The sequence below is a fragment of the Prosopis cineraria genome, unplaced genomic scaffold (genome assembly GCF_029017545.1).
Source record: "Prosopis cineraria cultivar Desert tree isolate PC_DT_omini unplaced genomic scaffold, ASM2901754v1 PC5, whole genome shotgun sequence".
Lineage (NCBI taxonomy): Eukaryota > Viridiplantae > Streptophyta > Magnoliopsida > Fabales > Fabaceae > Prosopis > Prosopis cineraria.
In genome coordinates this window covers 30,705,178-30,727,089 of record NW_026555336.1, presented here as the reverse complement: position 1 = coordinate 30,727,089, position 21,912 = coordinate 30,705,178, and the positions used below count along the sequence as shown (strand labels likewise).

The following is a 21,912-nucleotide window of genomic DNA, read 5'->3' as shown; positions in this document are numbered from 1 at the left end:
ATTAGTTAATGCGGGCATGTAAACATAATCTGAGTAAACATTTTTTTTAACTCTTCATAATAAAAAAATGTTTAGGGCAAAAAGAGAACGACGCTCGTTGATTGGACATTTTGTCATGGGCTTGACAAGGCCCAATCAACTAGGAAGGTTAAGGCCCATGGTCACTGCTTGCTCTTCAAAACAAAGGAGTTAAGGACAAAAGGGGGGAAAAAAACATGACGCTATATTTTTATGGAAGTAAGAAAATAATTATTTGTTTTACAATTTTGATCGGAGAGAATAAATAGTAGTATCTAGTAATAGTTGGTTTAGGTTGTTTGACATGATTTTTTATTTTTAAACAAGGTCTGGCAATTAAGTTTTGTAAATAGATGGCCAAGCTGAAATTTAAAATCGCATACAGTATAAAATTTGTATAAATGTTTTAAAGAGCCGAAAGAAATATAAAATGAACGTATGCAAAGAAAAAATTTAAATCTTGGAGAGTCATATGGTGAATCAATCTGGGTTCAATTAAAAGTTAGACCTAAACTTACTGTTATAATTCTCAATGCTGAACTCTGCTAATTACATTTGTGATGCCATTATAATATTTTGTTGTGCAATTAAAAATATATTATATTTATTTTATGTTGAATGAGTAAATTATTCTTGAATTTAAAGTCAAGTAGCATTATAGATTCTAAATTTATTTATTATATAAATTATTCTCTCAACTTTTAAAAACGGTGCAATGTAAATCTTGTCATTAATAATATTTAATTTTAATTTTTAATTGATCTAGAAATGATAGAAAAAGGACATCAAAAATTTTAAAAAAAGAACCAAAAATATTTTTGGTCCTTTTATGTAATTTTTGAATTATTGTATGTAATTTTTGAGTTTTTTATTATAATTTTTTTGTTCTTTTTTATAATTTTTGATGTCATTTTTTATTATTTGATCGTCAACTAACTGTTAAAATTAATTTATGTTAATGGTAAGAGTCAAATTGTACTATTTTTAAAAAATGAGAGAACAATTTATACAATAAATAAGTTCAAAGTTTATAGTGTTACTTGATCTAAAATTCAAGTGTTAATTTATTCATTTATCCTTTATTTAATTACATTATGCTATAAATATATTAATAAGGGCAAGACTTATATACTTGCCCTTATATTCTTAATATACATCCATCCAATTAAATTAAGACATATGAAATTTTAATATATTAATAATATTAATAACAAAAATTTATTATAAAATAAAAAATTAATCATTTAATCTTCATCATTTTGATCTAGTTGTAACTCAATTTTTCAACTTTAACTCGTTATAACTTAGTTCTTGAAGTTTTAACTCGATTGTAAATTAATTCCTGAACTTTGCCTCTTGCAATTTAATCTCTGAAGTTTTAACTTTTTAAACATTAGTCCTTATATTTTAAAAAATAAATTATAAAAATTAAAACCATTTTAAAATTTTAATATTTATAATATTTATAAAGATTAATAGGGTTTAATAATTTAAAATATTAGTAATAAGTTTTAAAATATTTTTAATCTTTATAATTTTATTTTTTAAAATATAGAGACTAATATTTAAGATGTTAAAATTTTAGGAACTAAATTGTAAAAGACAAAATTTAAAGACTGATTTACAGTCAAGTTAAAATTTCAGAAACTAAGTTATAATAAGTTAAAATTTATAAACTGAGTTACAACTAAATTAAAACTCTAAGCACAAAATAATTAATTTTTTTCTAAAATAAATAATCTATAACGGATAGACATGTATTGATTTAATTGAAAATAAATATCTTAAGTACATAAGATTAAGTATAAAAGTTTTTTTCTATTGATAACAACTCAAATATGAAAGAAAGCACTATATCTCATACAACAATAGTTCACTCCCTTTCTTGGATCGAACGGATAAACAAGAACACACGAAACTTGTGACTCACCAAATTGAAGCACTTAAAAACACAAATAAGTATATTCATGTCATTTATTCATATACGCATCAAAGCAGAAATCGACCCCACAATCTCATTATTATTTGTGCTAAGTAACATCGGATTAATCAAAACACGCAACAGACTTTTAAGAAGCTTATGATTTGAGGCCATTCTAATATTTGTAACGACTCATGGTGGGAACAATTGGTGGTTTCACACCTTCACTCTCCCACTTCTCTACATTCCCTTGCCAACCTTCAATGAAATTAAAATACAAACAATTAGGAATGAAAAATAATAATAATAAAATAGATAACTCATGATGGAAGTTAGAGATGGTTTCTCAAATATATATGAAGTGATCTTCTTGTGGAGAGGGTTGCCATGCATGATGCAAAATATACTTCTATTTTTTAGAATTTGTAAATCATTAAATGACTATTTTTTTTCCCTTTCAAAATATTCTTCATTGTACGTGCTGAAGAACAACTATGCATCATCATTAATTTAATCATTTATTAGGGGTAAATATGGAGAGAATTTGTAATTTAAAAAATATTTATTAAAAAATCAATTTTAACAATTTTTTTTAATATGCATGAGATAGGCTATTGATAACTTACGATATTGAACTTTTGTTTGGGAAAAAATAAGAAGGAAATTAGGAGGGAAAAATCATAAAAGTAGGAGAAAAAAAGAATGAAAGAGTAAATTAACATTTAAATTATAAATCTAAAAGCGTTTGGAATCATAAACTTATTTTTTATATAATATTTTCTTTTAACTTTTAAACTGTTAATTAAAATTAACTTCAATTGTTAGTTAATAAAAAAATAAAAAAAATCTAAAAAATTACAATAAATGATGTAAAACTTACTGACAATGATTCGAAAAAGTACAGTAAAGGAACAGGAAATTTTCTTGATTATTTTTTTAATTTTTGATTTTTTTATCATTTTTTAATCAATTAATAATTAAAATTAATTTTTATTAATAGTAAGGGTTATATTATATTGTTTTCAATAGTTGAAAGAAAATTATACACAAAAAATAAATTCAGAATTTTTCATAAATTTATAATTTAAGAGTCAATTTGCTCTTTTTTTAAAAAAAATATTTACTATTTTTAAAAATTTTTGTCATAGTTTTCTCCTTTCTTATTTTATTCCGAGTTTTTTTCTCCACTCAAGCCAAGCCTAAAGGTGGTAAGTAATAGAGTAAATTACGCAAACCTCACATCTAGTTTATGCTAATCATAAAAATCTTCTTTTTATTTTTAATAGAGTAAAATAAGTGTATCTTAATCACAAAAACCTCCACTTTATTTTTAATAGTTTATATATTTCCATCCACTCAAATATTAATGAATTGTTAAATAACATATCTTGGAATAAAATAATCCTCTTGTAAAATAACTCTTTAAAAATAATTGATGTTGCTAAAAATAAATTAATGCTTATATTTTAATTTTTTTCATATTTTAGTTTTTTAGTTTTGTTAACTTATTTGTTTAGTTAATTTTAAAGTTTAAATACATAAATTGGTTAACATAATATGATTTCAAACATATATGAAAAAAAAATTAATAAATTAGGTATTTCTAAACTTTAGCTTGATATAACTCAATTTCTAAACTTTAATCTATTGTAACTTAATCCTAATATACACATTTTGTAATTTAAATATTTGTCCATAAGTTTCAGGAAATAACTTTAATCATTATAATTTTATTTTTTAGAACATACATAAGAACTGATAATTTAATGATTAAAACTATAAAAACTGAATTATATTGATAAAATTCAGAAATTGAGTTGAATCAGCTCAAAACTATAAAATTCAGTTACAATAGTTAAAATTTTAATTAAGTCAAAACTATAATAATTAAATAATTAATTTTTCATATAACACACGCTTAGAAGGTAGAGTTATTGATACCGAGGGAAGGATCAATGGCACGATGTTTGAGCTCTTTGTATTCTTGGGTGAGAGCACAAGGCGCACAGCAGCAATGAACAAATTGATCGGAAAAGGGCTCTTCCGGCAGCGAAAACAGTCGCCGGAGTTTTGTTCTGTACATCGAACCCATCAGCCACGCCATTGAACCGTTTAGACAACAATACACCCAGCACGCCCCATCTCTTGCTGCCCAAATTATCATCAAATTATTTCTTATTTCTTACTTAGTCGGTTTCAGATTATAAGAAATATAATTAAATTATATATATTAATAAAGATTGTTAAACACATTTTATAATTTTATTTTTTAAAAAAATAAACTTTTAAAAATACCCTTTACTTAATACTTCATTTATAAAAAATATTAGAGTGAAAGAATATACACTCTCTAATCCTATTTATAGGATAGAGAGAAATTTTTTTTTATTGTGTTTATAAATTAATAGAGAGAAATTTTTTTTATTGTGTTTATAAATTATGTCAATAAATTTTTATTATAAATTTTCTCTTCTATTGGTTCTATTAAAACATGTTAAAAGTGATTAATAAATGAGAAAAAGGAGTAATGAGAAAGATAATATTAGAAAAACATCATTAATAAAATTTTATTTCTATTAAAATATTTTATATTTTGAAATTTTGAATTTCACTCAAAATTTTTTTATAATTTGAGAAGGAACGTGTATTACCCTCAATATCATCAATTAATATTATTATCAAATATCAAATATGTAGCAAGCGGTCCGGATTAAAAGCACCAAACAATGCAGCTAAGCACATTTTTACATTCCATGTGTTTTATTTTTAGTCTACATAATTTTATTTTATTTTTCTTTTGGTAAAAAATATATAGTTTTATTTCATTGTTGCCAATCCTTTCGTTTAACCAGCCTACAATGTTAATGACTATAATTTTAAGAATGCACATAAAAATTATGAGTTTATATTGACAGAGTTAATTTCATTGAAACTCTGCTAACCCTTTCATTGATATGGTAAAAATATGTTGACATTGAAATGGCTGATTAGATATGATTAAAAATAAAAGGTAAGGAAAAGTTTTCTCTTTTATATTTGACTTAAATAGAATGTGAGATTAAGTATGAACCAATAAAATTAACCAACTCACAGTTTTAATATGTATTTTTAAAAAGGCAAGACTTATATACTTAGTTTTAAATACTTAATATACTTATATCCAATAAAATCATGACATGTGGATCTTAATATATTAGTTTAATCAATAATAAGAATTTATTATAAAATAAATAATCTATAAAAGATACACATGTCATAATTTAACTAGATATAAGCATCTTAAATATATAATATTAAGTATATAAGTTTTCTCCTTTTTTGAAATTATAAAAATTAATATTGAAAAGGAATTAAAAAAACGAAATAAAAGTATAAAAATTAAAAGTAAAACACAATTAAAGTACATGAACCTAGAATTTCAGAAAACTTCGAAGGCCTTACGTGTAGTTCCTCCATCAACCATCTCTGCAATATCACCAAAAACGTAGCATGGACAACACCCAGCGCGCAAAACTGCATATATGAACATAATCCCAAGTAATTAATAATTAATTAGTTCCATTCAAATACTTATTATTCAAACTCAACTCAATTACTGCGACACATGCCCAATTAAACTATTTTTGAAAAAATAAATATATATAAAGAATATGGAGATTGGAATTTACACTGTGAGGGTTCCTCCCAGTAATCAAATAAGCCAGTAGTCCATTGTCCCTGGGAAGCCATATCTGTAAATCTGATAGATACAAGCAAGATGGATTCAGTGAATGTGTGTAGTGTCAGTGTGTGACTTGTATATATAGTACACAGAGGCATTTATGTTTCAAACATTACTAATTATTAATTTTTAAATTCAAAATTAAAGGTTAAGTTATTTGGCTCCTTGGCCTTCTCAAAATGCAAATTAGTCTCCTTCAACTAAGCACTAGGTCCATTCAATTTTTCGCTTAATCGATTTGATTCGGTTTTAGTTCAAGTATTGATGAACAAACTTGAATAATTTTTTTAGGTAAATTTTTAATAGTTTTTAGTTGGCACTATCAATTAAAAAAATCTCTCAAGAGCTTATTAAATAAAAAAAACTCTTGAGAACAGGTGAGAAAAAAATATATCAATATATTACGAGTCATGATAAATTTTTTTACCATAATTAGCATCATGAACTCTTTTTGTAGTTGAAGGAGAAGGAAGCAATGAAATAATTTAAGCAGTATTTTTTTTAAAAAAAAAATTCACTTATAAGTGTTGGGGCTGATTGAGTGAGAGAGTGCAGGCTTGTTTTAAAATGCTTAAATTGGATTTGAATTTATTTTGAATGACATCTCAACTATTCACGAGATAAGGTCAGGACAAATTCTGTCATGTTTTTCGTCTTAAAAAAAATAAGATTAAATTTTTGTCTTATCTTTCTTTTAAAAAGTCATCTCATCTTATTTAAAATCGAGACATTTCAATAAATTAGATAAAATGTGAAAGATAGATTTAAATTTATTAAATTATGTAACTTGTTAAATCTAAAAAAAACACTGGCAAATAAATTCAAATTGAATTATAATAACTATAATTTAAAATGAAAGAAAACAATCACAACAATTACAATTTAAAGCTAAGTACACAACAATCACAAAAGACCTTCATGCTACAAGTACTATATTAATAACAAAATTACTAGGTTACATGACTTAAGTAAGCAGATGTAAGTAGTTATGTAAAAAGAAAATAAAATAAATAAACAAAAAATATACTTTGGCTCTAACTAAATAACTAAAGTATTAAATATTAATAAAAAATAAAAAATTTTAATAATTTATTAGAGATGAGATGGGTCATCTTGATAAATATTCTATATTCTATCTTGAATATATTTTTGTCTCATTTTGTAAAGTCTTATCTTGTTTTTTTTTAAGTCAAGACAAACCCATCTCAACAAGATGGGTACAAAACTAGGTCAATCAAAATAGGGATAAGTATTAATATCCCTAAATAATATTAAATAACATGAAAATTAAGAAGATTTGGTTCGGTTTAGTTCATACTTTTCATGTTTGAAACCGAAGCATGAACCGAACAGCTTGGTTTAGCATGGTGAAGAATCCAATAAAGCCTCATTTCAGTCAATTTTAAAATATTATTTTGGGTTTGTTTAATAAGCTTACTTAAAAGAGTTTCCAAAGCTTGTGCAGCCCCAAAGGCCAAAAATTCCATTTTAGTGCAAATACATACAACAGCCACCGAAACCTCTACATTACCTCAAAGGTTGTTTTGTCTTTATGACAACCTCAAAAGGTTGTTTTTGCTATGTTGTGCGTGGCAATTTTGCCTTCTTTTAAAATCTGAAATGTTTTCTTAAAAATTTATTTTCAACATTTTAAATATACTTATTGGTTTATACAAGAAGTCAAGTTGTTCCAAAAAAAAAAAAATCTTTTATTCTGGTGTTGGGAAAATGATTATTGTTTTAAAAAAAAATCCGTCTAAATATGTTAACAATTGTTTTTAAACAAAAGAGCTTAGATGATTGAAAATTTGTACCTAAATAAATTATTTCTGTCCTAAATAAATGAAGTTTAAATTTTCTATTCCGCTCCATATCAGTTTCAAAATACAAATTCTGTATAGAGAATATTGTTTAGAAGATAACAACTCTTTAAATAACACTCAGATTTCTCGAAAGAGTAGTCTCATAATTACCCGCTGTAGAGATATATTAGGAAATGTGTGTGCGTGCGTGTGTGTATATATATATAAGAAATCGCAAAACTACTTAATAAAACAAAAGGTCAGGCTCAGAGAATATGATAATGACCAAATTTTTTACACTGCTGGAAAGGCTAATTTGTTATCGTGTTGGATTTAAACTTTTTCAGGAGGTCCAATATTTTTTTAAAATTTTTTATTTTCTTTAAAGAAAATTTGAATTGGTTAGGTGTCGTTTCAATTTGATAAAATAATTTCTGTTTTTTTTTTAAGGTAAATGGTATTGTATTAAATCTGCTCTCATGAGTTGTGGCTAGTAACATATAATATAAACAATATATATATATATATATATAATTGCATTATTCACAAAATAAAAACAATGCTATCCATTTTAGATTTCTTGTGAAGTATACAATGTTTGATGTCATTACGATAAAATCATTATCTTGGGATTAAGTTTAAAAACTGAAGAAAAACGTGTATAAAGACATGCAATGATTCTTAAAAGTAATTGCATCCCAATCTTGCAACATTAATAAGGGAAAACTCTTGCTTTAATGTCGATGTAAAAGTTGGCACATGTTTTGTCAATAAAATTGTGTTGGGCTTGGCCCCCCTTTTTATCCAAAAAAAAAAAAAGAAAATGTTGGCGCATGTTTTAAATATTTCTTCTTCAAATCAAATGCTGCCAAGTAGCTCATTTAATTTGATTATTGTACTGTAACAAATTTTCCCACCTAGTAAAATAAGACTTCTTGTTATTTTTGTTGTTGTATTGTATCATAACAAATTACATTCACTTTAGTTAATACAGTGTGGAAATGTATTTTCTATAACAAAAAATATATTGCTTTCCTACTAGAATTTATCTACTCTAGGATTGAGGGTTACTAATTCTTGCATTTTGGCTATCGCTTATCATTGAACGATAATCAGAATAATTTAAATTGTAGATTCATTCTACCAGAAAAAAAAAATTGTAGATTCATCGTATATGAACAATCTTGGTCATTTGATGAGCCTAACATGTTCATTCAATGAATTTTGAATCATGTTATACTGAATCCCATACAACTACATTAACGTGTTCATTGAATTCATAAACATAACTTGTTCTTAAAGCACTTTCTTTCATTCTAAATGTAAGAACTAAATAACAAATTTATAGTGATTAATAAAATTAACTTAATTATTTGTCAAAAAATGTGAATTGATATTCCTAAAATACCCTTTTAATAATCTACATTGAAAACTACCTCTATTCATGGAAACTTCCTTTCAATATAAGCAATCATTGGAGATAATTGGAGGGGGCCGGTGGGAGGGGGATTGTAAATTTAAAAGACAATAAATTAAAACAATACATTTAGAAGCATTGCACGGCCAGAGATACTCTATGGGACTTGGGATCGACCAGTCACTTGCCTATCACATGAGCAGACGAGTGTATTCATTATCCAGATATACATATGATAAAATTTTGGAGCCACAAGAAAAATAAATAAATAAATAAAACTATGCAAAACACAATCAACATTCAACGAGAAAATCAGATACTTTCTGAGAAAACTAATCACATCAAGTTACTAGAACTACTACGCAGCATTGAACACAGCAAGCCATTTCTCTTCAACTGGAAAAGCACCGAATAGTACAATATGTGAAAAGATTAGCCTCAATAGAATAGTCTTCATTCTCAATGCGTGTCAAAGATTCCTGCCTAGCTAGACATCATGACATGGTCAATTGCCTGAAGTGCTTGGTTTGAAAAATACCGAACATCGACATCCGGATCCTCACTGAGCTCAACCAGACATGGACGAATTGAATTTTCCACCACCTGAACGGCCATGATATTCATAGATCAGTCGAAGCAAGAGACTTAAACAGAAACAACAAATGGGGGACACAAGAAGCACTGAACTTTACTTCCAGCAATCAGAAAATGTGAAATGGGATAAGATTCGAGATGCTTACAGACTGATCAACGATGGGGAAGATTGATTCTAACACCTTTGCGACATTAAACTTTATGTTGGGTACCCTGCAAGGAGCAATCAAGAAGCACTTAGAAACTTAAACTTTTAGCAGCTACATTGGATGTTGTACTATAGCTTAAGAAAGATCAATGTTGAAATACTTGTCTTTTGACGCAGAAATAACGACAGGCAACAATTTCGAACAAGTGATTTCAGCACCCATTACAGGAGCAAGCAGAGAAACAGCTCGAAGAATGGTCATCCGATACAAGTAGTGTGGATTGTTGATCATCTCCAAAACCTGTAAATAAACAAATGTCCATGCTGAAATTTCAAAACCAAGTAATAAACAAGTAACAAATGCCAAGGCTAGATATTTCAACCTAAAGTATCTCAACACTAAAAAAGTGCAACAGGATTATATGATAATGTTACAGAGGAGCTAGCAAAGTGGGATTTTTAGATGATGGAGAGAAGATGAATGAACCTGTGGGATTATATGCTGTATAGCCCACTCAGGACCAAATTCTTCAGCAAGCCGCTTCAAGTTGTTAGCAGCTGCATCACGAATTGAATGTACCTGCATAAACACAGTAAAGTTTTTAACAATATGGTCTTCAGAAAAATGAAGTTTTCCGTGTATGTTCACAACAATTTCTTCTAGCGGATACACTATCAACATAACAAAACTTCTCTGGAATCAAAATATTTACTTTGCCATTTTAGCACAGCATAGAGTAGAATGAGTGAGTAGTTACTTTACAGTTCGTTTACTATTAAACAATGTGGCTGTTGATTTGCCTTTTCTTTTTCTGGAAAAATTAGTTTGTTTTTTCAAACTTGTTTGGTTCTAAAAAAAAAATGCTAAATTCCCGTGCAATGCATGGGTTTAGAGCAGGTTATAACCATATGCCAAGACATTAAGAGAATTACAGAAAATCTACTTAAGGGTATAGATATATAAAGTATGATACATGTACATTAATAGAAGATTCACACAAGGACGGATGTTTGGTGCACAAACCTTATCCTGTAACCATTGCATGCAAAGAGCACCAAGCTTATCATCGAAAAATCCTACACCCAACTGACTTGCCAATAAGGGTATATACTCAATTATTGCTAGACGAACTCTCCAATGCCTATCTTCGGCAAGCTCAACAATGGCTGGTAATAAAGATTGAGATAACAAATCGATTCCAATAACCTGCAAGAATGGATCGATCAACATGACTGGTAAAAATCTTTAATTACTTTGTATGCATTTCGTTTTGAAGGTATGCAGAACATGCAGTGAAAATAAGCTTTTTTTTTTTTTTTTTTTGAAAGAAAGAGAAGCACAAGTTCTGCATGCTAGAATTTAAATTGTCAGATGAAACAACAACAACAACAAGGCTTACTCTACTAGGTGGGGTCAATGCATGGATTACATGATATAATTGTTCTGAACAACCAAATTTTTTGAAATCACCAGATGAAAAATGAGAAAAAAAAAATTGTTGCTAATGCAACAAGGGTGTAAAAAAAAAAAAAAAAAAAACCCTCCATAACAAATCTATACCTGATTCACTTGATCAAGCTTGCTGATAATGTTCAAGCGCACATCAGGAAATTCATCCTTTAGAAGGGAAAGGAAAATAGGAAGAAGCTGCTCAATTGTAGCATCCTGCAACAAAGAAATTATAGAATTAAAAGTCAGTTGATACCAAGACTAATTGCAGAGATTGCTATGTGATGCTTTTACCTTTCCTAACACTGGAGCCATTCCCATAATTACTGAAGCCAAAGCAGAACGGACATGCTGTGAAGAATCTGATGACAACTCCTGCAAAAATTGTTGAAAAGAAAACCCATATGCTCTTTAACACGGAATTGAAGTACTAAGAAGAAAAGGTCTCTACATATAAAAGGCAATATCGCACATCTGTATGATAACTTTTCTGAAGTATTCACACCTTCACACAAGGGAGAATATGCTGAATAGCAAGTTCTGGATTTAAAATTTTGCAAAACTTGGTGACTTTTCCAGCAGCTGCAATGCGCACTTCAGCCTCATTGTCTCGTAGCAGCCGCACATATGCAGGGACCAATTCCGTTCTGGACAACAATAATTATGTAGTGAACTCTAAATAAGTATCAAAAGATAAATTGCTAGGATTTCAGATTTGGGCCACAGGATAACGAAGAGGAAGTTTATATTGGAATCACAAGTTTTTGGCATTAAAATCATACGCTAGCTAATGAACACATCATATTGGCAGAATAAAGTAATAAAATGAAAAGATACGCAGCATGTATTATCTCCTTCCAAAAAATAATACCTGGTAGGTTCAGGGCCTACAGCCTCACAGAGCTCATACAATTGATTAGCAACCATGTAACGCACACGCCAAGACTTATCCTATCCAGCATCAAATCAAATCACAAGAAGAAACAATAAAAATAAATGTATACTGAAGGGTTTATCTGATGCAGAGTAAATTCCATGTAACTGTAATGCATCTTAGAAGAGGAACATTACTAAGTGCATAGCATGGCAACCTAGTCATCTATAAGGCATATGAATGATTGAAAAAAAGGGAGGGAATATATATTATCAACAGTTTAAATGTACCTGGGAAAAGTTGACAATAACAGGCAGTATATGTGCAACGCAATCTTGAGGTTCCAACAGCTTGCCAAGAGCAGCACAGCCCTCCACAGCCAACAATCTAACAGAGTCTTGATCTGAAGCAATATGCAAAGTACATATTCAAGATGGCGTGTATAACTGGAAAAATGAGCAATGGCTCCATAACATATAAAACAGCCCTGCGGGCCAGACAAATGACAGACTGTCTATCTAGAAATTACAACATAAATGTATTCAATTACCGTCCTGGGTAAGATCCTCAAAAATTGACATGATGTCTGCCTTCAGATGAGGATATTCTACAGTTGCAGCAAATTTACCAAGATTTGATGCAGCAGACCTTCTAACCATAGGCATGTCATCTTGACACAATTGATTGTATATTGACCTCAACTCAGTCTTTGATGTTTCTGGTGCACTTGGGTATGCAATATGAAATAGTCCACATGCAGATACTCGGGCAGTAAACCATTCGCCCGCTGCCAATCTCTGGAACAGAAAGCATAGCATGCATTGGGCATGATGTTCCATCAACATAATGAGACAGTAGCTAGAATTAACAGGGTATAAATCACCCATCATAAATAAAGAAACAGAACTCAGAAATTGTGATAGAATTGTCACAAAAAAAAAATGTTAATATTGCTTCCAACTAGGATGTATGACATAAATTAGCCTCCAGGTCCAGGCATCATTCTAGTTAACTTAGATCCATCAACCAATCTCTGCTGAGAATTTAACAAAATAGAAAATAATTGAATTTGTTGAATCTCACATGGATAAAGAAAATAATCGAATTCCAGGTAAAGAAATGATAAAAATTGAAACCACCAATAGGAACCACAAGAAGCATTAGAACAATGGATAAACAGTGATGGTGATCGAGAGCAAGTTTCCTGTGGCAACTCGCAACATTCAGGATGGAATCACCCATGAGGTAATAACAGAATATCTATTATATCAACGAAAGGTGTTATCTAACCTTCACCAATGGGATAAATGAGTCAACCAAATCATTCTCCCTCATCTGAGATCCAATTCTGCAAAGAGACTCCACAGCTTTGTCTCTCACGCATGTTTCTTCAACAGTGCAAAGTGTTTCCAGAGGGGGGAGTAACACGTTGGCATGTTCCACTCCTCCAACATAAGGAATGAAAACTCCCAACTCTTCCGCCATTGCAAGAAGCACCTCATCATCATCATCATTGTTCTCACTTAGAAATGGGATTAATTCCTTACGAGTTCGCTCCTCCCCAAGAGCCCGTGCAATTGTTGACAGTTTGCGTATTGAATTCAGGCGTAGCTGGATGTCATCATTTTTCAGCTCGTCTATGAGCACCGCTATTGGATATAGTGGTTCATCCACATTAGACATTTTCTTTCCAAGTTTTCTGGAAGAATTAAGAAATTAATCAAGTTGCAAGGAGTGAAGAATCTCAAAAATTGCCACGTCTTCAGAAAATAATGATTAAAAGCATTAGATTATTATGTATAAGTCACATTTTAAGCCACCTAGAATTTTTAACTTTTTTCCCCTCTTGTTCAGACTTCAGACATATTAAACTAAAAGGATATCAAAAAAGGGCTGTAAACGAAACTTGCAAGAGATAAATAAAAGAGGGAAAGGAAACATAAAGTTCCAAGTTCAATGGAAGTGAAAATTAATCATAGGAATTGATTAATTTATCACTGATCACCAAGCAACCAATTAAACTAGCATGCTGCATCCCAAATAATCTAAAGCTTCATCAAACAGAAAGATCGGGAAATTACTTGCAACCATTTAGTCCAGACAGGAAAACAAAACCTGAAAACCCTAGTGATTAAATCAAGAGCTGGAAGGTTGTCGAAAACGAGGAGAAATTTTTTTTTTTTTAAAAATCCCATAATCTTAAAGTTTAGCACTCCTTCTAGATTCTTAAGAAAGTTGCAAGCATTAAAGAAATCGATGCTTTGAACCAAAATGTAAGTGACTCCAGAAACCCGTCGAATAGAACTTGCTCTCGATTTCGAGGAAAATAAGGAAACCAAATTCATTAAGATTCAAAATTGGACGCTTCTAGCTCCTCTAAAAGCTTTCCGGGAGCTAGACATGGGGAGTGATCCGATGTTTCTCCATCAAAAATAGAAGATCCTTCACTTTAGACCAAAGAATGCAAGAATGCAATTCCTAGAACAATCAAAAAATTGAAAAGTAGCACCCTCTTACCAACTTTAATTTCTATGCCTTCCCGCCGGACGCCTCAGATTCCAGAAGTCGGAAGAAGACCCAGAGGAGCGAGAAAGAGGGATAGGAGAAATGAAATAGATTTTTATTTATTACATTTTTTATTTTTTTTCATTTTCTTTTTAATATTTATCGGATCCAGTCAGTCAGAGTAATACTGTTAGGCCCATTTCGTTTGAATTCAACCCTCTTTTTTTTTTAACAATTGGGCTTTTCTGATCGTTTTGTAATTTGTAAATGTTTGGTTTTATCCAAAGTCATTGCCCTAACTAACAAGCTAGGTATATTAAGAGAAATTAATCCCTCATAATATAGTGTGATAAATTAAAATTTAAATTTTCACCAAAAATATTTATATTTAGTATTTAATAACACCTCAAAATTAAAAAGAATCACTATCCTAGTGAGAGATATCATTAAATCCAAAGTCTTGAAATCAAGTTTAAGTGAATACACAAAAAATGGCTTGCCTTTGGAAGAACTATTTCAATTGAGTTTGATAATTTTTTAATTTAATCCAGTAAGATAGTCATATACAAAAAATGCTTGCCCTTTCAAATTTATTTTTTCTTGAAAAAATATAATTTTTTATCTCTACACTTTGCTTACATTTTGCTATTGATTTATATACTTTTTTTGATATTCTAAATCTTTATACTTTTATTTTTTATTATTATAGTTCCCTTTATGAATAAAGTGTAGGGATCTTAGAGAAAACTAAAACAATAAAAAACAAAAGTGTAAGGATTCAAAACATAAAAAAAATGCAAGGATTAAAAACAAAACTCGAGTAAAGTGTAAGAATCAAAAATTATTTTTTTCTTTTTTTCAATTTTAATTTTCCATATTGAAACAATGCCATATATTTCCCTCATGTCCATAAGCGATAGAGTTGGTAATTTGAATTAAGTTTGACGGACCCGCTTAACTCACTTGAAAAATTTAGAACCAAACCTAAAAAAAATATTATTTTTTTAATATTTGAATCTATTTAGGTAGAATAGGCTTGAGACAATTTAAGCCAAGTCCAATTGGATTTGAGCTTGGCCCAAATATTCAAATAAAAAATACTTTTTTAAAAAATATATAAAATATAATAAATATTAATTAATTCTTTAAGTTTTATATCATTTTTTATTAAAAAAATATATATTTAAGTTCATTGCTATAGTTATTTTTTAAAAAATTAAAATTATTTATATTTTCATATTTTTATTTTTTTAATTAATAAAATATCTCAAAATGATATTTAAAATATATTTTAATATTAATTTTTATATTTCAAGACTCTTTTTTAAAACAAATGTTTTAAGTCTTATACATCATTCGTGCATTTAAAAAATATATTTCAAATTTTTTACAAAATAAAATAATTAATTTTAAAATAAAAATAGAATTTAAAATAATTTTAAAAATAAAATTCAGTCATATGTAAATTTTTGACTCTATTACTAATAAACATAATAAATAAAATATTTTTAAATAATTATTTAATTTGCCATATTTTGTTAAAAATTAAAAGTAAACTAAAATAAAAAGTAAAAAACCTTTGTGTGTAAGGATTAAATAATATAAAAATTAAAAAAAATAATTTTAAAAAAATATTTTACTCATAATTAAATAATTTTTTTTATATAATATAATGATTGTTATTTTTTCATATTCTTAAAAGTAAAATCTTAAAAGTTATTAAAAATTTTAAACTAATTGAGATAATAATTTTAAATTAATAGTCTAATTATGATTAAATTGAGATCAATTTAATTATAATCAAAAAATTTAATTTAATAAAAATATATAAAATATTTATATATGATTATGATAAAAGAAATATTTAAACAATCAAAATATTAATTTATAAGTAAAGGAAACATTTATGAATAAATTATATATAATATAATAAAATAATAACAGAATTACTTAAGTACAAAGTTGATAAATTATTATTTTTTATTTTATTTTTTTAAAATTAAAATAACATTTTATATTTAATAGAATTATTTAAAATTTAAAATTTGTTTAAAAAATAAAGAAATTTATAAAAAAAGTTTTTAATATTCTGACCGGCTTGAATAAGCTGAAAACTCAAAAGTATTAAGATTAGATTTGATTATATAAATTTTTTTAAAAAAATAAAATATTTTAAGCCTGAATTTAATAAGTCCCGCTTGAATTAAGTACAATTTGAATAATCCTTCCCACCTGAATTACCAAGCGAACATCTAATTTTTCGTTTGTTTGTTTGTTTGGTTTTTTTTTTTTTTTTTTTGGGGGCCAGAACGATCCTCGCGCTTGATAAAGGACGGATTCGGGAATTTTTCCCGCCCATTTTCTTGTGTTGCAAATCATGCCTCCGAAGTCCGATAATTCTGAGGGTAAGATCATTGCCGGAACCGGCATTGATCTTTCTTGCTTGTTTGTTTTGCTTGCTTTAATCAATTTTGTTGAACTAAGCCTTCTTCTTGCTGCATATTATCTGTTATCTGTTTTTTTATTCTTTTTTAAAATTTTTGTCACGGTTCTTTTCATTTTCGATTTGATGGTTTTCATTCGTGAATCTAACATCTCTGTCTTCCCGATTTCCTTTTTCTGTGAATTTTGCAGCCATCGTATTTAACTTCGTGAATGAGGTAAACACTTGTACATGTTCAACGCGGGCTTCATAAGGAATCTGTTCTTTAATCAAGGATTGAGTCTGTGAATTTCTGGTGATTTAGCTCGCAAATTAATATGATTGTGCTCGATTTTAGCTTATGTTGATTGGGAGGCGTGAAAAATTAGTCAGTTGCTTGTTTTGATGAGCGCCTCCTTCAATAGCTGACGGTAATTTGTTCAATAGAAATGATGGATCTGTGAGAGTAACCGTAGAACATTTTTTGTCTTCTTTTCTCAGCAAAATAGGCCGTTAAACGCTCAAAATGTGGCCGACGCATTGCAGAAGTTCAACCTCAAGAAGTCGGTCGTACAGAAAGCACTTGATGCTCTTGCTGACAGTGGTCGAATTTCATTCAAGGAGTATGGTAAGCAGAAGATATACCTTGCCCGGCAAGATCAATTCAGTATTCCAAATAATGAAGAGCTGAATAAGATGAAGGAACAGAATGCCGACCTGCAAAAACAGCTAGAAGAACAGAAAAAGGCTATTGGCAAGATTGAAGGAGGTATGATTAAGCAATATTATTCATGTTTTTCTAACCCTTATCAAAGATTTTATGCACACGGTAGTTGTCATGGGTCTGCAACCTGCAAGACCACAGCTTTGGTGGTACAATTTATGGATCCGCTTGTTACTGCAGAAATCAAAACATTGCAATCAAATTTAACACTGGAACAAATCCGTGGAAGAGAAGCAAAACTGAGAAATGAGGTAACTAACACGTGTTTTATGAACTCTTTACTGTGTTTAACCCTACTTCAATGAAAGGGGCTTGATGATATTTCAGTTAAAACTAAGTGTACTCCGCATCTTTTGTAACATATTTCAGATTGAAGAAATGGAGAACAAACTGGCTAAGTTGCGTGGAGGTGTAACTCTGGTGAATCCAGAAGAACGCAAGGCAGTTGAGGAGACCTTCTCAGAGAAATTCAGTCAGTGGAGAAAACGAAAGAGAATCTTCAAGGATTTATGGGACACCCTGACTGAGAACTCACCTAAGGATCCCAAAGAATTCAAGGTCTTTTTTATCCTTCCCTTTTCTCGCAAACTAGATATAATATTTTATATTTTTTCTTGCGTTGCTGATAGTTTCTGGAACCTTTCAGGAAGAGCTTGGACTAGAATATGATGAAGATGTCTGTGTGAATTTGCAGTCATATAGTGAACTGTTGCAACGTGGTAAGAAGCGACCAAGGGGGCAGTAAAATATATACACACAGATACCAGAATTCTATCCTTGCCTTTTTGACAAATTAGGGGCATTAATTCTTGGTGTCTTTCCTCACAGAACATGATTACATATTACACGTAGCCTGTATTAAGTTTAATCCAGATCAAGTGTTAGGTTTATTGGCCGTCAATTTCAAGCATTGCTCACTGGAGCATAGCTTCATAAAACAGTGCAAAGTGATTGTTTACATTTCTCTTCAGAGCCTTACATTAGTCTCATGTATAGCATACTACTATACGTGGATGATAAAGCATTTTGCCACATGATTTTCAAACTCAACCTACTGATAAATAATAACTGAGTTCCAGAAAATAATTTAACTCTGAGCAGTATCATAATATCATTAAACCTGACAGGAACTCATCGTGTTCGTTGCCATCCCTAAAACCTTTACCTATGCTAGATAGTATTGTAGTTTTGATTGTTGATTCTAAGATGGGGAAAGTACTATTAAACATTGATGGATTCTAATGTGAACTAACTTCACATTACCGTTAGCCTTTGAAAGCGAATTTTCATTCCCAGAAATTTCTCCCCATTATCATTATCAAGTTTCTTTTGCCTGTCCTTGCCTAGAGAAAGTAACTCTTCAGACAGTAATGCAGAGGACTATGTTGAATTGCACGATCCCATATAGTTATCCCTTCAACAGTTCAATTATGTAAACAATTTCTTACACTCATTGTATCCAAATCAATTTTGCATTCTCTGGGAATGGATGGCAAACAAAATTAACAGATGAAACAATTAACACACAGCCTAATCTATGGGCAAAACTTGAGAGATTTTTAAGTAGAAACAGATCTACGAAAGAAAACCAGACCAAGTTAATTATATGAACACATGTAAATATGTTAGGGATATTTACATGTCTCTTTATAATTAACTTACTCCGTTTAATTTCGCAAATTGAATCTACTTAAAATATTCTCACAAGATTCTATCCTACAAGCAAAGTAAACACACTACATGCACTCGTCCTTACTCAAAAACCCAAAACTCGTTTGGTCCTCACCGAAAATGGCTTCTTCAACTTCTCCAAGTTGACAGACTGTGGGTTGTTATTCTTGAATCCTGTGTCTGTCTTTAAGATTGGATCCTTAAGGTCAGAACCAGCCACTATACCGTCGTGACTCTTAGAAGATATCTGCTTTAAAGATTGCTTGCCCTCATGTTCACTATCTGCTTCATTCTCACTCTCATCAAAAACTGGTTCTTCTTTAAGAGGATGAGCATCTACTTCTGCAACCACTGACACTGCAGCCTCTTTCGCATCTTCTTCATTGTCACTCTTGCTAAACTCTTCACCTTGATTTTCTTCAACGATTTCCTTATCTACCACTTGAGACATATTTTCTTCCCTGGAGTTACTACCACCATCATCAAGAGTGTTGTCATCATCAGGAGGAGGAGGATCATGCGATTCAGATCGCGAGAGCTCGACAGCCGCTCTCGCAGCTGCTGCTGCATATGCTGCCGACTCGAAAGCTGCCTGTGCTGCATCTGCCACATCCTTATACTTCTTCCTTGTCTCGAGGGAATCAGAAAATTCATCATCTTTTCCTCCATTACTTGAAATATGGATTTTCTCTTTTTCCCGTCTTTCAGGCTTGGGTTTGTTTTCATTTTTCACATCCAATGGTCCCTGCATTTTGGTCTCATCAAGCAATTTAGTTGTTTGAACAAGTTTTATGAACAAGAACATTCCCACTGTTTTGATCACTTCAAAACTGTATTTACCTCAACTTCACCACCAGAAGAGGCTTCTTCGAGCTGCAGAACAATATTATTCTCCGAAGCAATTTCTCTGAGTGCCTCCATTCTGCTCTCCAGGCTTGGCATCCTTGTTGACAATTTCTGTATTATCTACAGGCATCCCCAATAAACAAAATATGAATACTTCAAAGCAAGATTTATACAGTGGAGAGAAATGAAAAGTAGAACTAATATGTTAATGAAACAAATAAAACTACAGGCACGTAAATTGATTTTAGGTCAGAGTTAAGTAGAAGAAACTCTAATATACCCATAAACAAACAGATCAGAGGTTGCAGAACACAAGAAGAATACCTGACGGTGAACTCCACAGTTGTTGCGCAGCTCAATGGCGCGAGCAGCGAACTCTTTACCAAATCGAGTCGTCAACACTGCACGAATCTCTTGAAGCTCTGGAAATTCTCCACACCTTGAAGACGCATATACCAAACCCGATGCTGCCTCATTCAGTTCCTCTGGACATTCCCTGTAAACACAACTAGTCTCGAATGAAAATCGAATTCAAAGTTTTCAATGAAGTCGCAAATGAACGGACAATCGAACCAACCTTTCTTGCTCAATGAGGTGGACCCTTTCGACCAAGAGGTTCAAGTACCCTTCAAGCTTATCATACACATCCAACAAATTCTGCTCCCTGATCACATGCTCGGCCTGTTTAAACCAAACAACACATTTTTCAAAACTCAAATTTATTTCAACATCGTTGCTTCATAGGATTTGAGAGACAAGACGAGAGAGGTTTAGTGATCTTACGCGAAGCAGTGCACGTTCATGGTAACCCAGTTGCAGAAGCTCGAGCACATCAGAACGGGCTTGTTTGAAGCGAGCTTGACGCTGGTTCCTGAGGACAGCGAGGCGGGAAATGGCGAGATTAACGAGAGGCTTGAATTTTGAAGCCTTGAAGGCCCTTCCAAACAGAGCATCAAGCTTCTTACCCATAGCACCTGCTCTGTTTTTGGATGGCCTTGGCTGGTCTGGTTTGCTTCTCTCTCTCTCTCTCTAGGATTTTGAGGAGGAGCTAGAGAGAAGGAGAACGAAATATATATGGGAAACTTTCAACAACGCATTTGAACTTGGAAATTGGAATTGAAATGGCTTTCTTAGAAGAGAAGAATATGAAGGGGACGAATGGGGACTGAGCTCTGAAACGCGTTTAGTTGAAGAAGTTTGGGGCGCTGGACCAGATCTATTATGTTGCACATTTTCCACGAAAGTGCATGGAAATCTCTAGCACTCGTTATGTTCCGCTATCTCACATACGTTATACCGACGTATCTTCCTCATTTTCCCGGCAATTTTCACAATTGTTGATTTTCTGTAAATTTTGAAGACTTGCAATTTTTTAATTTTGCAGTAAGCGAAGTACCTTCAATAGCACAATTTATAGTATTTACAATGATTGTATGTTATGAGACAGGTTCATATTTTAAATTAGAATGCAGTATCCAATGGCAAGATAGCCAAGATGATCCTCATTTATTATCGTACTTCCACTCCATGATGTAGAGTATTAGTAATTAGTTACTATTTTATAATTCTAAAAGAAATTAATTAAAACATTAATATTATTCGTCTTTTTAGTTATTCCTCATTAAATTTCTTTTATATTTATTTTAATAATAACAATTAAAATTCTAATGGATATTTTTTTAAAAAGAAATAATAAATAAAAGGTATGATTGAAAAATTATATAAACTATCCAATAAATCAAGTTAATTTTAAAATTTCCTATATTACGTATTCTCACCAATCTTATTTATAGGGTAGT

At 30.4% G+C, this 21,912-nt stretch overlaps 4 protein-coding genes across 4 annotated transcripts; 1 reads left to right on the top strand and 3 right to left on the bottom strand.

Annotated features, from left to right (window-relative positions):
* Positions 1-2,114: 2,114 nt before the first annotated feature.
* LOC129310821 (protein PLANT CADMIUM RESISTANCE 9-like) lies at positions 2,115-5,668 on the bottom strand. The gene is made up of 4 exons (XM_054952736.1): positions 5,596-5,668; positions 5,381-5,440; positions 3,881-4,087; positions 2,115-2,197 (listed from the first exon to the last, which is right to left on the bottom strand). Exons 1-4 carry the CDS (start codon positions 5,666-5,668, stop codon positions 2,115-2,117), a joined length of 423 nt encoding a protein of 140 aa, XP_054808711.1.
* A 3,310-nt stretch (positions 5,669-8,978) lies between these two features.
* Positions 8,979-14,571, bottom strand: LOC129312081 (serine/threonine-protein phosphatase 2A 65 kDa regulatory subunit A beta isoform). Its single transcript, XM_054954647.1, has 13 exons — positions 14,463-14,571; positions 13,236-13,644; positions 12,496-12,742; positions 12,236-12,348; positions 11,943-12,022; positions 11,577-11,718; positions 11,366-11,446; positions 11,183-11,287; positions 10,646-10,828; positions 10,109-10,201; positions 9,783-9,922; positions 9,620-9,686; positions 8,979-9,482 (listed from the first exon to the last, which is right to left on the bottom strand). Exons 2-13 carry the CDS (start codon positions 13,626-13,628, stop codon positions 9,363-9,365), a joined length of 1,764 nt encoding a protein of 587 aa, XP_054810622.1. The 5' UTR covers positions 13,629-13,644; positions 14,463-14,571; the 3' UTR covers positions 8,979-9,362.
* A 2,164-nt stretch (positions 14,572-16,735) lies between these two features.
* Positions 16,736-18,633, top strand: LOC129312103 (homologous-pairing protein 2 homolog). The gene is made up of 6 exons (XM_054954686.1): positions 16,736-16,855; positions 17,085-17,110; positions 17,374-17,641; positions 17,777-17,847; positions 17,966-18,154; positions 18,243-18,633. Exons 1-6 carry the CDS (start codon positions 16,828-16,830, stop codon positions 18,339-18,341), a joined length of 681 nt encoding a protein of 226 aa, XP_054810661.1. The 5' UTR covers positions 16,736-16,827; the 3' UTR covers positions 18,342-18,633.
* Positions 18,634-18,868: 235 nt separating this feature from the next.
* Positions 18,869-21,428, bottom strand: LOC129311764 (uncharacterized). The gene is made up of 5 exons (XM_054954215.1): positions 20,897-21,428; positions 20,691-20,794; positions 20,438-20,609; positions 20,108-20,233; positions 18,869-20,012 (listed from the first exon to the last, which is right to left on the bottom strand). The coding sequence occupies exons 1-5, from the start codon at positions 21,080-21,082 to the stop codon at positions 19,353-19,355; spliced, it is 1,248 nt and encodes a 415-aa protein (XP_054810190.1). The 5' UTR covers positions 21,083-21,428; the 3' UTR covers positions 18,869-19,352.
* Between the last annotated feature and the right edge of the window lie 484 nt (positions 21,429-21,912).

What these genes read in the sequence shown, in the direction of transcription:
- LOC129310821 (XM_054952736.1), bottom strand. Translation starts at nt 5,668, where the DNA reads ATGGCTTCCCAGGGACAATGGACTACTGGCTTATTTGATTACTGGGAG. An exon ending in CTCACAGTGTAAATTCCAAT is followed by an intron (nt 5,441 to 5,595) that starts CTCCATATTCTT and finishes TTTTGCGCGCTG; the next exon opens with GGTGTTGTCCATGCTACGTT. An exon ending in TGCCATTGATCCTTCCCTCG is followed by an intron (nt 2,198 to 3,880) that starts GTATCAATAACT and finishes ATTTCATTGAAG; the next exon opens with GTTGGCAAGGGAATGTAGAG.
- LOC129312081 (XM_054954647.1), bottom strand. Translation starts at nt 13,628, where the DNA reads ATGTCTAATGTGGATGAACCACTATATCCAATAGCGGTGCTCATAGAC. An exon ending in TGGCTCCAGTGTTAGGAAAG is followed by an intron (nt 11,288 to 11,365) that starts GTAAAAGCATCA and finishes TCTTTGTTGCAG; the next exon opens with GATGCTACAATTGAGCAGCT. An exon ending in ATTTCTGCGTCAAAAGACAA is followed by an intron (nt 9,687 to 9,782) that starts GTATTTCAACAT and finishes TGCTCCTTGCAG; the next exon opens with GGTACCCAACATAAAGTTTA.
- LOC129312103 (XM_054954686.1), top strand. Translation starts at nt 16,828, where the DNA reads ATGCCTCCGAAGTCCGATAATTCTGAGG. An exon ending in AAGCAAAACTGAGAAATGAG is followed by an intron (nt 17,848 to 17,965) that starts GTAACTAACACG and finishes AACATATTTCAG; the next exon opens with ATTGAAGAAATGGAGAACAA. An exon ending in AGGATCCCAAAGAATTCAAG is followed by an intron (nt 18,155 to 18,242) that starts GTCTTTTTTATC and finishes GGAACCTTTCAG; the next exon opens with GAAGAGCTTGGACTAGAATA.
- LOC129311764 (XM_054954215.1), bottom strand. Translation starts at nt 21,082, where the DNA reads ATGGGTAAGAAGCTTGATGCTCTGTTTGGAAGGGCCTTCAAGGCTTCA. An exon ending in ATGAACGTGCACTGCTTCGC is followed by an intron (nt 20,795 to 20,896) that starts GTAAGATCACTA and finishes TGGTTTAAACAG; the next exon opens with GCCGAGCATGTGATCAGGGA. An exon ending in ACTGTGGAGTTCACCGTCAG is followed by an intron (nt 20,234 to 20,437) that starts GTATTCTTCTTG and finishes GGATGCCTGTAG; the next exon opens with ATAATACAGAAATTGTCAAC.